The sequence below is a fragment of the Zalophus californianus genome, chromosome 6 (assembly GCF_009762305.2).
Source record: "Zalophus californianus isolate mZalCal1 chromosome 6, mZalCal1.pri.v2, whole genome shotgun sequence".
NCBI lineage: Eukaryota > Metazoa > Chordata > Mammalia > Carnivora > Otariidae > Zalophus > Zalophus californianus.
The window spans coordinates 3,011,569-3,022,471 of NC_045600.1; the positions used below are offsets into that span (position 1 = coordinate 3,011,569).

A 10,903-nucleotide genomic window follows, 5' to 3' on the forward strand; every position below is an offset into this window, starting at 1 on the left:
CAGTCGGTCCAGAGAATTGTGAGAAATAAGCACTCATGGTTGTGGGGTTGTTTGTCTCACAGCAGTAGGTAGCTGATACACCTGTAGAAGGCTCATGTGCCCCTCGGGGCTCGCTCTCCTCCTCACTCACTGTCCATCCCTCTTCAATGAAGGTGGGCAATTCTCCCAACCACCCCCTCTCAGCCCCCCCCCCCCCCGGGCCTTACTGACCTGCCTCCTCGCCAGTCCTTTCCTGTGTCTCCGCCACAGTGGGCATCGAGAAAAGCCTAGGACTTTAGGACACTCGACAAGGCCCTCCCCACCCTCGACTACCGCGGCTCCCCATTGCGCAAGGGGAGGCCGAGTAAGGAAAGGCTTCCTGGGGATCCCTCATCTCTCCGTCCAGATAGCACTAGACCCTCAGTGGGCTCCCCAGGGTGGGTCCTGGCGGAGGGGGTCCCCACAGTGGGAGCAAAGGACGGGCTTGGGACACAGTAACACAAGAGGTGGCCCAGCAGCGGGTCCCAAGGGATGGCGGGGACCCCCCCCCCCGCCGGCCATTTCCCAGCCGTGCGCCCTGTGGCCAGCGAGCTCCTCAGACCGCTCTCGTCTCAGGGTCTGCATCCATCTACGACATGGGCTGGGTATGTTGAACCCTGGGCCTGCTTGGCACTCGAGAGGCTCGTAAAAGTGCACCTGGGGAGGGCGAGGGAAGGGGCCGGTGTTGTGGGTCAGGGAAGCCCCTGGGGGGCGCATTCAGGCCGCTGGCTGGCTGGGCAACATGCCAGGTGACGGGCGCAGCTCCTGCGAAGGTATGTTCCCTGGGTGGCAGCTGAGGCTGGGCCCAGGGCTGGCCCCGGGGCCACTGCGGCCTGCAGCCCATGGGGGTGCAGACGCCGGGCTGGCGGCCTTGAGGCTGACTCCGGGTGGAGGCTGGCGGCAGCGCTCGGCCTCACTTCCCAGACCCGGAAACTGAAGCGCCCCTCGGCCTCTTCCGCTCCGGAGAGCCGCCCTCCCCACGCGGCGCCCCGCGGGGTCCCAGGACTCCCGGGCGGGGGAGGGGCGGGGAGAGGAAACCCGTTCCCCTCCTTCCCCCGCACCCGGCTTCTCGCCCCTCCTAGCTGGACAATCCGCTCCGCCCTCTACGCCCCGGGACTTCCGATTGGCGAGTCAGGGCAGCGGCCGGCCCGAGCCCCGCCCATGAGGAGGGGGCGGAGGGGGCGGAGGGGGCGGAGGGGGCGGAGGGGGCGGAGGGGGCGGAGGGGGCGGAGGGGGCGGAGGGGGCGGAGGGGGCGGAGGGGGCGAGCCCCGTGCCCCAAGGGCAGCGGAGAGCCGCAGGCGTAGAGTGGGCAGGATCGTGGCTATTTCACAGCGAAGACTGAGACCCAGAGGCTTGCGGAGGCCACGTAGCGAGTGGCGAGCGGGGTGAGGTGTCGGGGGTGGAGACCCAAACCCGCGGACCCCGCCGCCGGGAAGGGCGCTCAGATGTCCTTGCCCCCGGGCGACCTGGCCCCGCACCCTCGCTGGGCCCGGGACCGGCTGCAGGCTGCGAAGACGCGCGCGGCCGCCAGGGGGCGGTGTCGGCCCGCGCTCGGCGCTGGGCGCGCTGGTAGGACGGGACCGCACCCCGGCTTGCTCTTGTCCCCTGCGCGTACGGGGAAACTGAGGCCGAGCCCACACTGGCTCCGGCCAGTGCCTGGCCCCCTGCCCAAGGCCGCGGGGACCCAACTTCCCAAGCCTTGCACCGATGGCTGCCGCAAATCGAGTCAACGTCCCGGTGCCTCCATGCACCTGCTTTGGCCCCTTGCCGAGTGGCGCCGCCTCCCTGAACTTGTTTCCCCTCGAGTCACCACGGAGAAAGGGTTTCTTCGGACGCAGGGATCCAGGCTCCCACGGCTTGGGGGCCTTGGGAAGGGGGAGTGTTCCCACGCTCAGCTGGCGCACAGGGGCCGCTGTTAACTAAGAGTGAGCTGGGTGACCTGGCCCAAGCCTGGCTCTACGGCCTCAGTGTCCCCTTCTGCCTCACTTCACTGCAAGCCAGAACTCTTTACCCATGACGGGTTAGTGGAGAATAAGGCGGAGGGCTCAGACAATGGGGATCTGTGCTTGTGCCCATGGCCCTGGGTGTGCAGCGTCCAGCGAGTCGGTGCCCCAGTACGGAGGGCTTAGCCAGATACCTCTTGACCCTTAGGGGGCACCGACACTCTCAAGGTCACACAGCCAGGAGGCTGTACTGTGCCCTTGGTGGGGGGGCTGGGGGAGGAAGCAAGCTCAACCTTCAGCCTTCCCCACTGCTTTCTTTGCTTGCCAACTCCCCCTCCTGTCACCTCTGTCCCCAGGGCTGGACCTAGCCTCCACCTGAGGAGCCAGCTCTGTGTCCTTCAGTCTGCACTTGGGCTGAGCCTCTGCTGAAATCTCGGCCTTGTGCTTAGGGCTTCCTCGTGGCAAGGACTCTGGTGCAGCCTGGATGAATCACGTACTTCCTGCTCCCAGCCCTCCAGGGCACCTCAGGCATCAGGACCTGCCCACACTCCCCACAGGCAACCAGGCCTGCTCGGCTCCCACCCCTGCCTGCTTCCCCCACACTGGGGTGCCCTGGCCCCACCCACCGACCCACCCAACTCCTTCTCCACTTAGTCATCAGCATTTATGGCGCACCTACGGCCCCTCCCTGTGGTCTGACAGAGGAGAACCCCCCAGGAGTGCAGGACAGTGTGGTAGGGACCCAGAGAGGCTGGGGGAGATCCTTTAGTCAGGTGACACCTGAAATGAGGATGTGCAGACCTCTGGGTACCAGCTGTCCAGACCCGTGGGAACCGCATGAGCAAGGCCCCAAGGGACCTGAGCAGGGACGGCCAAGGTTCCCAGTGGAATGTGAGGGGGTCCGGCCTTGAGGCAGAACAGGGGTTTTAGTTGGAGATGGGCAGCATCTTTAAGCCAAGAGGCTCTGAGCCGAAGAGGGCCCCAGCTGACATGGCTTTGACAGGATCCCTCTCAGGCTGGAGGAGGCTGGGGCTGAGAATGGAGCCACGAGAGTGGGGGGCAGCCTGGACCTGGGAGGTGGGGTGGAGCAGTGCAGACTGGTGGGGTCAGAGTGTTTGAACACAGAGCCCCCGGGCCATGATGATGACACAGGGGCTGCATGTGACTCCTCCTCGTCTCAGGTAACCTCCTCCTGGAAGCCTCTCTTGCCCACTCACCTCTGGTCCTCAGAACATGCTCTAAGCGCCCATTTTTGGATACGTTAATGAGTGGAGCTGCTTAGAAGTGCTGGCTGACTGCCCGACTCCCCTGGCCAGGGTTGGAGGGGCCCTGACCCACTACCCCAGCCTGTGTTGGAGGCCTCCCTTCTGTGAGTGGGAGAGACCTCTAGGAGGAGGGGCCTCAGCTTTCATCAGCTCTCACAAAGGAGCCGGAAACCCCCCGGGGGGCTCGGAACTCACGAAACCAAAGCCTTCCCTTCTTGGGACAAGATGAAGCTTATTGGTTCCACCCCTGTGAGCAAAGCCCTGTCCCTTCAGCCTCAGTTTCCCTACCTGTAAAGTGGGCTCACAATCCAATCTACCTTACTGGGCAAGTCAGTGACATAACAGCCATGAGACAGCATTTTGCCAATGGAAACTGCCTCTTTAAAAACTTATCTTGGGGCGCCTGGCTGGCTCAGTCAGTCAAGCATGTAACTCTTGACCTCAGGGTTATGAGTTCAAGCCCCACGTTGGGGGCAGAGATTACTTAAAAAAAAAAAAAAAGCATACCTTAACTACACAAGTAATATCTGAGTATGTACCCCTTGCAAAAGATTCAAACCACAAAGAAGGTACAGAGAATAAAAACGAAAAGGGTCCCTTTCTCCTTTTTGCCGATTCTCTCCCCAGAGGCACTGCCCATGAGAGATCAGTGTGTGGCTTCCAGCATTTTTCAAACAATATGTATGTTTTTTCTTTCCGCAGTTTTATGTTGGAATATTTAAAAATGAATCCTGGCAGCTCAGTTGTTGGGGCTAGCTCTGTACCACGCATAGCTGTGCCCTGTGAGAGCTCGGTTTCTCCTTAGGATGGCTGTCTGTGGCCGAGGTCACTCCTCTCTCCGCTTGAGGAGACAGATGAGGAGCTCAGGCTCTGTGTTTTTGCCAGTGGCCCCATAACACTGGTATGTGCATCAGTCATTACAGTTATGCTGGGACCACAGGCACTGTCCCGGGTAAATACTCTCAAGAGTCGGAACTTTCTCAAGGGTTGGGCCCTGCCTCCAACTGGCCTCTGCCCAAACGAGAACTCACCAGCTCATTTAATGAAAACGCCCGAGATGCATCACGGCCAGATCCAGAGGTCCTACAGGGACCCAGGGATGCCATGGGAACTGTCTCACGGAGAGGGGGAGGCGGCAGAGGGCGGAGGGTTGGGGGGCAGACCGCAGTCTCGGGCATATAAGGGAGTTGGTCCCTGGGCTTCAGGCTCCCACAGCCTCCTCAAGCCCGGCAGGGGCACAGGGAGCGGCTGCTGTGCGGCAGAAACCAGAGCTTCAGGCTCCCACAGCCTCCTCAAGCCCGGCAGGGGCACAGGGAGCGGCTGCTGTGCGGCAGAAACCAGAGCTGGGGAGGGCGAATCCAGGTTATTGTATAGCCATTGTCCTTTGGACGGTCACCTAGGTGGTTTCCAGGTTGTCACTGTTAAAAACGCAGCAGGCACACTACCTCCTTGTTGCCTGTAGTCACCTGAATTCTGAAGTAGTGAGACATAAGATATGAAATTCAGTCTAAATTCTTTCATAAAACTTGAAAGGAGTAAGCAAATGAACAGAAACCACATGGAACTTGTTGGCATGTGGGCCAGTACTTATGTGGGATGAGATGCCCACCCCCCCCCCCCGCCATTGCTGGACTCAAGTGCTGCTTCTCTGCTGGGGGGCCCTCGGAGGTGCCTTCCCTTCCTCTGCCTGAGAGTGAGGGCCTGATTCTTCACCCTGCTATATGTTTGCTGATTCCTTACAAGGCTAAAGACCTTCATGTGTTTATTGGCCACTTTGTGAATTGCCTATTCATGCCCCTCGCCCATTTTCCTCCCGGGTTAGTCTTTCTCACTGGATTGCCAGAGATGTTTACACCTTCTGAGTGTCAGTCTTTCACTACACATGTTGGACTCTTTGGTTCCCAGGATATCACTTGTCTTCCCTTGGTTTTATCCTGTCTTTGGTCCGTATTGGCATCTCAAGCCAAGCCTTGAAAGACTGGTTGGATGGCGTGGAGAGTTCTGTGGGAGAGCTTGAACTCGAGTACAAGTGGGGACAAGCCCAGCCGTCCAAGGGGAGAAGCTGGAGGGGCAGGAGAGAGCACCCATGGAACGGGCCCTTGGAGGCCAGGTGGGCTGTGGCCCAGCACAGCCAGGTGAAGTCCAGGACCCAGGTGAGGTGGGGGCAGGGGGTAGGAGGTCCCCATCCTCTTTCCTGGTCCTGGCCATTTCACATACTGGCCTTGCCCAATCCTGCCCTTCCTTCTGAGATCTGAAAATCCACCTGATTCGTTTCACAGATAAGAGGTGGAATTACTCCGCCTAAGTACCCACAGCTGGTGAGTAGCTGATTAGAAGCCAGAATGTTTGGCACCAGCCTCCTCCCCTGGGAAGCTCCCTGCCCTCCTCCCTCTACCTGTAGCACACACCCTGAACTGGGCTCCCAAGGCCCTCACTGACTCTACCTCCCTGCCTGGGCACACCCAGATGCCCTGTGGGACAAGCTCCCCCAGGAAAGAGGGGAGTAGGTTGGGGGTTGGGTTCCAGAGGGAACACAAAAGGGTCAAAAGTCAAACCCCATACCAAGAAGGCAGTCCCCCCACCCCAGGCCTCCTCAGTCTCTCCATCATCCGCCCACTCCCTTCTGCTCCAACCACCCTTCCCCCCATTCAAGGCCATCCTTCCCTTCCTGAGGGAAGCCGCCCCTTTGCACCCTGTTCACGCTGTTCCTGAAGCAGTCTGGCATAAGAAGGGGCGGCAGAGGGTCACACCCTACCTCGGCACTTCCTCCCTGGCTCTGGGCCCCAGCATGGGCCCCAGGTAGGCACAGGCAGGACGTTCACAGCTAGCAGTGCTGGGAGACCACACACGTGCCCAGGCACAGGGGGACAGCTCCCACCAGCAGAAAATGCCTCAGCGACCCAGAGCGACCCAGAGCGGCACGTCGCCCTGAGGATGAGTCTAAAAGGAACCTTGGGAGAAGAAAGCAAGCCGCTGGTAGGGAGGGCTGACTGGTGCCGTGACGGACAGCCTTACAATGTTAGCAGCCACCGTGGGAAAGACCCAGGGCTGGGCTGGGGGCAGGACAGTCACGCGGGCCTTTCAGATTTATCCACCTGTTATTTCTTAAACTGGACCAGGCATTCATTATGATTATTTTTGTATGCCTGAAATATTTCACTAACCAACTGACTTCCAAACCCCTTCTGCCTTCACTTCCAGATCCTCAGGACAAACCCGAGCTCCTTGCCCCAGCACTCAAGGCCCAGCCCCTCCCAGTAGATCTCTGCAGCCTCCCACGGCTGCTCCCAGACCTTTGCTCCAGCTGTGGCTCACCGGGAATGCCTTTCCTCTGCCCCACGTGGTCTTTCTGGTTAACGTGTGGGCACAGGGAGCTTCTAAGTGGTGGAGAAATGAGATCAGATGGACTTTTAGAAAGATGCCTTTAGGAATCCCAGTGAGGAGGGCAAATTGAAGAATGAGGTGGGGGGCGTGGAGAGGTGGAGAGAGACCTGCCCTGAGTCCAGCTGCACACCCCGGCACCCACCTACGCTGCCTTCACATCCTCATTCCAGCGACAGCCACGGAGATGGAACTCCAGCCCTGGAAGAATGTGGACAAGGAAGCAAGGAGGCTTGAGCCTTGAGCCCCAGGTAGGTGACCTAAGGCACCACTTCCCTAGGATGTCTCCCAGGGCCTGGGGGCTCCAAAAGGCCAATGGTCAACCCCAGGATCTCCATTCAGTCCCCGCCCCCAGTCATACTCTGAGATGCCAGAATGGGAAAAAGCTAGGACAAAATGCAGGGAAACTGGGGCCCAGAGGTCAGCAGGGGAGAGCTGAGGTGAGGCAGGTGGATCCCAGATCCCTGGGGCCAATGACCTAGTTTCTTTAAATCTGGTGGTGGCCATGGACCCCCTGAGAGCTTCAGTGCGGGCCTGTGAGGGCCTAGGTGGGGCAGGGCTTCGGTGGGGTATGTGGTGAGGTATCAGAATGACCTTGGGCACCTGCCTGTGTGGCACCCCAAACCTTGGACCCTTTGTGAAGAGGCTGGGGTAGCGGGGGCCCAATCCCCCACAAATGTCTGAAGAAAAGTAGGGGAAGCACCTGGTTTCCCTGCTGGCTGCCCCTCACTTGGAGGCCACCTCCCCGTGAGCCTCAGTCTCCTGGCCTGTGAATTGGGGGTTATAATTCCCACCACTACCGGTTGTGAAAATGAAGTGAAATCAATTATGTTTAGCACAGGGTTGGCACGCAGAACGCGCTCATAAATAGCTGTCGGCATCCATTCACCGGTTCCCGGGGAACGTCAGCCTAGAGCCGAGGCTCCCGATGCCCCCACCCTGGCCAGGCAGAACGCGGTTGCGGCCCTTAGGGGTCACAGCTCTGCCTCTTGACCCCTCCATGTAGAGCCGGGAAAGCAGTCCCGGAGGTCTCCCTCAAGGTCACAGAGGGTCAGTGCAAAGGGTAGGTGGAATACGACTCCTGGGGTGACGAAGAAGGCACCGTCCGTGGAGCCGGGGCGCCTACGCGCGCGCCCAGACTCGCACTGAGCGTGGGCCCCAGTCGTCCTCCCGGGCCCCGGCCGCCGGGAGCCTTTCCTCTCTAGAGGCTCCGGTTTTCCAGGAGCCCCGCCCCGTGTCCGCCCGCCCCCCGCCCCCCGCCCCCCGCCCCCCGCGCGCCCTCAAGTTTCTCCCAACTTTTCCGCGGGTCCTGCCGGGCGCCCCGCCCACCGGCTGGTGACGTAACAATGGTGCAGCGTAGCGACCAATGAGCGGCGACGGGGTCCAGCAGTGCGGGCCAATGGCGGCGGCGGACGGTCCCGCGGGCCTGCCGGGCCGGGGCCGCACTGCGCCGCCCGCCGCCCGCCAGCCCGCCCGCCGCCGGCGCCGCCGCCCAGCTCTCCGGCCGCGGCGGCTCAGACCGCGGCTGCGGCGGGCGCGGGCGGCGGCGGCTCCCTTACGCCCGCCAGTCTTGGGACCTTCGCCTGCGCGCCTACCCGCGGGGGAACAGTGCGCGCTCCGGACCTCAGCGGGGACTGGGACGTCAGGTCCCCGGCCCCCGCCGCCCCCCACGGTGAGTCCCCCCTTCCCCCGGCCCGCTCGGCGCGCAGCCCCCGCCCCGGGCGGTCTCCCCTGGCCACCGCCCCCTCGTGTTTCCTGGACACATGCACACGCAGGTGCAGCTCTTACTGCACTGGCCACCGGTCGGCAAACACCCTAGGCGACCCGCGGCCGCCGGGAGGGGACGGGGAGGAGCTGGCCCCCGGGCACACAGCCCAGCCCTCGGTGGCCCAACCCCCCATTCACGAAGCCGCGGCCGTGACTCGCTGCCCAGTGACGTGGGGCGGCCCAACTTTACGTAACCCGCCTGGCGCCCCACGGGTATCAACACGGGGTACATACACCTGGGGCACAGAGTCCCAGGCTTGGGGGGTTGTTCCGGTCTTGGTGCCCCCACCGGAAGAGCGCTGTGGGTGCAGCCCACGCCCACCGTGCCCGTCTCTGTAACTTAGTTACCCAGTGTGTGTGGACGCGGCCTGTCCGCTGACCCAGCCCCCTTGTGACCAAGGGCTTACCCTTGAGGGAAAGCAGTGGGGAGCTTGGACCAGGGTCAGGGGTCAGAGGCCAGGGCTCAGGTTGGGGCTGGGGGCTCAGAGGGCAAGGTCAGGTAGGGATCAAGCTGGGCTCCCTGTGGGTCGGGGATCCCTCCACTTCTGGAATGAGCCCAAAATGGGAGGGACGAAATCTGGGTTGTAGGCCTGGCTGTACCATGACCGGCTGACTGACCTTGGACAGGCTTGCCCCTTGCTGGAAATGGGATGACAGTACCTGCTTCATCTAGTAGTTGGGAAGATCAAGAGAAGTAGCAGGCCTGGAGAGGATTTGCTGTGAAGAGTTGTGCTCACGTTTCTAGGTTGCTGGAAGCTAGGGTTGCTGATATCCAGCAAACATCATCCACCCCATCTCACTCTGCTGGGGCTCACAGCGTGCATTCCTCCCATCCCCTTTCTTACAGATGAGGAAGTTGAGGCTCAGAGAAGAAAAGTGAAACACTCATGTCCTGTGATCTCCTGTGATCGCTGTCCAGGAACCAGGTAGGTCTGGAACTCTGACCCTGCCTGGCATGGGGGGAGGCTCTAGGGGCCTCTATCTTTGGTCAGAGGTCAGAGGGATAGAGTCATGGTTAGGAGGGGCTTGGCCCTGCTGGAGATGTGGATTACAACATTTTACCACTACCTGCCACCCCCCCCCCCACCGGTCTTTTCTGTTTGGGGTTGGAAGTACCTGGTCAGCCAGGTCACCGGGTCCCTGGAGGAAGGGGGGAGGTTGGTTTTCAGGGTGGCCTTGAGTGTGGGTGGGGCTGTGGAGGTAGGGGGCAGGGAAGAGCATCTCTAGCAGAGGTGCCAGAGAACAAGACACAAAAAGGTTGGGAGATCAGGTGCAGCTCGATCAAGAATGTGGGAGGTGGTGCAGGGCCTAGGAGAGAAGGGAGCTGTGGAGAGCAGCTGGAGCTCCCTGGCAGGTGGGGCTGTGGGAACCTCACCGGAGCCTCACCGCGATCTCCTCCCCGCAGGTGGTCAGCCGCCAGGCCCATGCTGTGAGGCTCGGAGGCGCCCCGCCGCCACCAGCATGCCTTGGGACGCAAGGCGGCCGGGGGGCAGCGCGGACGGCGGGCCCGAGGGCGCGGGCGCGGCGCGCTCCCGGGCGCAGAAGCAGTGTCGCAAGTCGTCGTTCGCCTTCTACCAGGCCGTTCGCGACCTGCTGCCTGTGTGGCTGCTGGAGGACATGCGCGCCAGCGAGGCCTTCCATTGGGACGAGCGTGGCCGCGCCGCCGCCTACTCGCCCTCCGAGGCGCTTCTCTACGCGCTCGTGCACGACCACCAGGCGTACGCGCACTACCTGCTGGCCACGTTCCCGCGCCGCGCGCTCGCGCCGCCCAGCGCCGGCTTCCGCTGCTGCGCGGCGCCGGGACCGCACGTGGCGCTGGCCGTGCGCTACAACCGCGTGGGCATCCTGCGCCGCATTCTGCGCACCGTGCGCGACTTCCCGCCCGAGGAGCGCGCGCGCGTGCTCGACCGGCGCGGCTGCAGCCGCGTGGAGGGCGGTGGCACGGCGCTGCACGTGGCCTGCGAGCTGGCGCGCCCCGAGTGCCTCTTCCTGCTGCTCGGCCACGGCGCGTCGCCCGGCCTGCACGACGGCGGCGGCCTGACGCCGCTGGAGCTGCTGCTGCGCCAGCTGGGCCGCGACGCCGGGGCCACCAGCCACGCCTCCGGGGCGCCCACCGCTCCCGGGGAGCCACGCCAGCGCCGCCTGCTGCTGCTCGACCTGCTGGCGCTGTACGCGCCCGCCGGCGCCGCCGGTCCCGCCCGCCGAGAGCTGCTGGGCGACCGGCCGCGCTGGCAGCGGCTACTGGGTGAGGACAAGTTCCAGTGGCTGGCGGGCCTAGCGCCGCCCTCGCTCTTCGTGCGCGCTATGCAGGTGCTGGTCACCGCCATCTCGCCTGGACGCTTCCCCGAGGCCCTGGACGAGCTGCCGCTGCCGCCCTTCCTGCAGCCGCTGGACCTCACGGGCAAGGGCTAGACCCTGGGGGGGGGGGGCTCCCCCTGGGCGCTGGATTTTTGGAAAATCTATTTTTCAGAGCGTTGTACCCAGCACTTTACATATATTGATCTCTGTACAGGAGAGTCTCTGCTTCG

The 10,903-nt window shown here is 62.6% G+C and overlaps 1 protein-coding gene across 2 annotated transcripts; it reads left to right on the forward strand.

Moving 5' to 3' along the window:
- Positions 1–6,598: 6,598 nt before the first annotated feature.
- ANKRD9 (ankyrin repeat domain 9) lies at positions 6,599–10,903 on the forward strand. Of its 2 annotated transcripts, none has more exons than XM_027572058.2 (3): positions 6,599–6,859; positions 9,223–9,301; positions 9,781–10,903. In XM_027572058.2, exon 3 carries the CDS (start codon positions 9,837–9,839, stop codon positions 10,785–10,787), a length of 951 nt encoding a protein of 316 aa, XP_027427859.1. In that variant the 5' UTR covers positions 6,599–6,859; positions 9,223–9,301; positions 9,781–9,836; the 3' UTR covers positions 10,788–10,903. The 2 variants fall into 2 exon arrangements, with proteins under 2 accessions (XP_027427859.1, XP_027427858.1); XM_027572057.2 differs by lacking the exon at positions 6,599–6,859 and adding an exon at positions 8,073–8,280.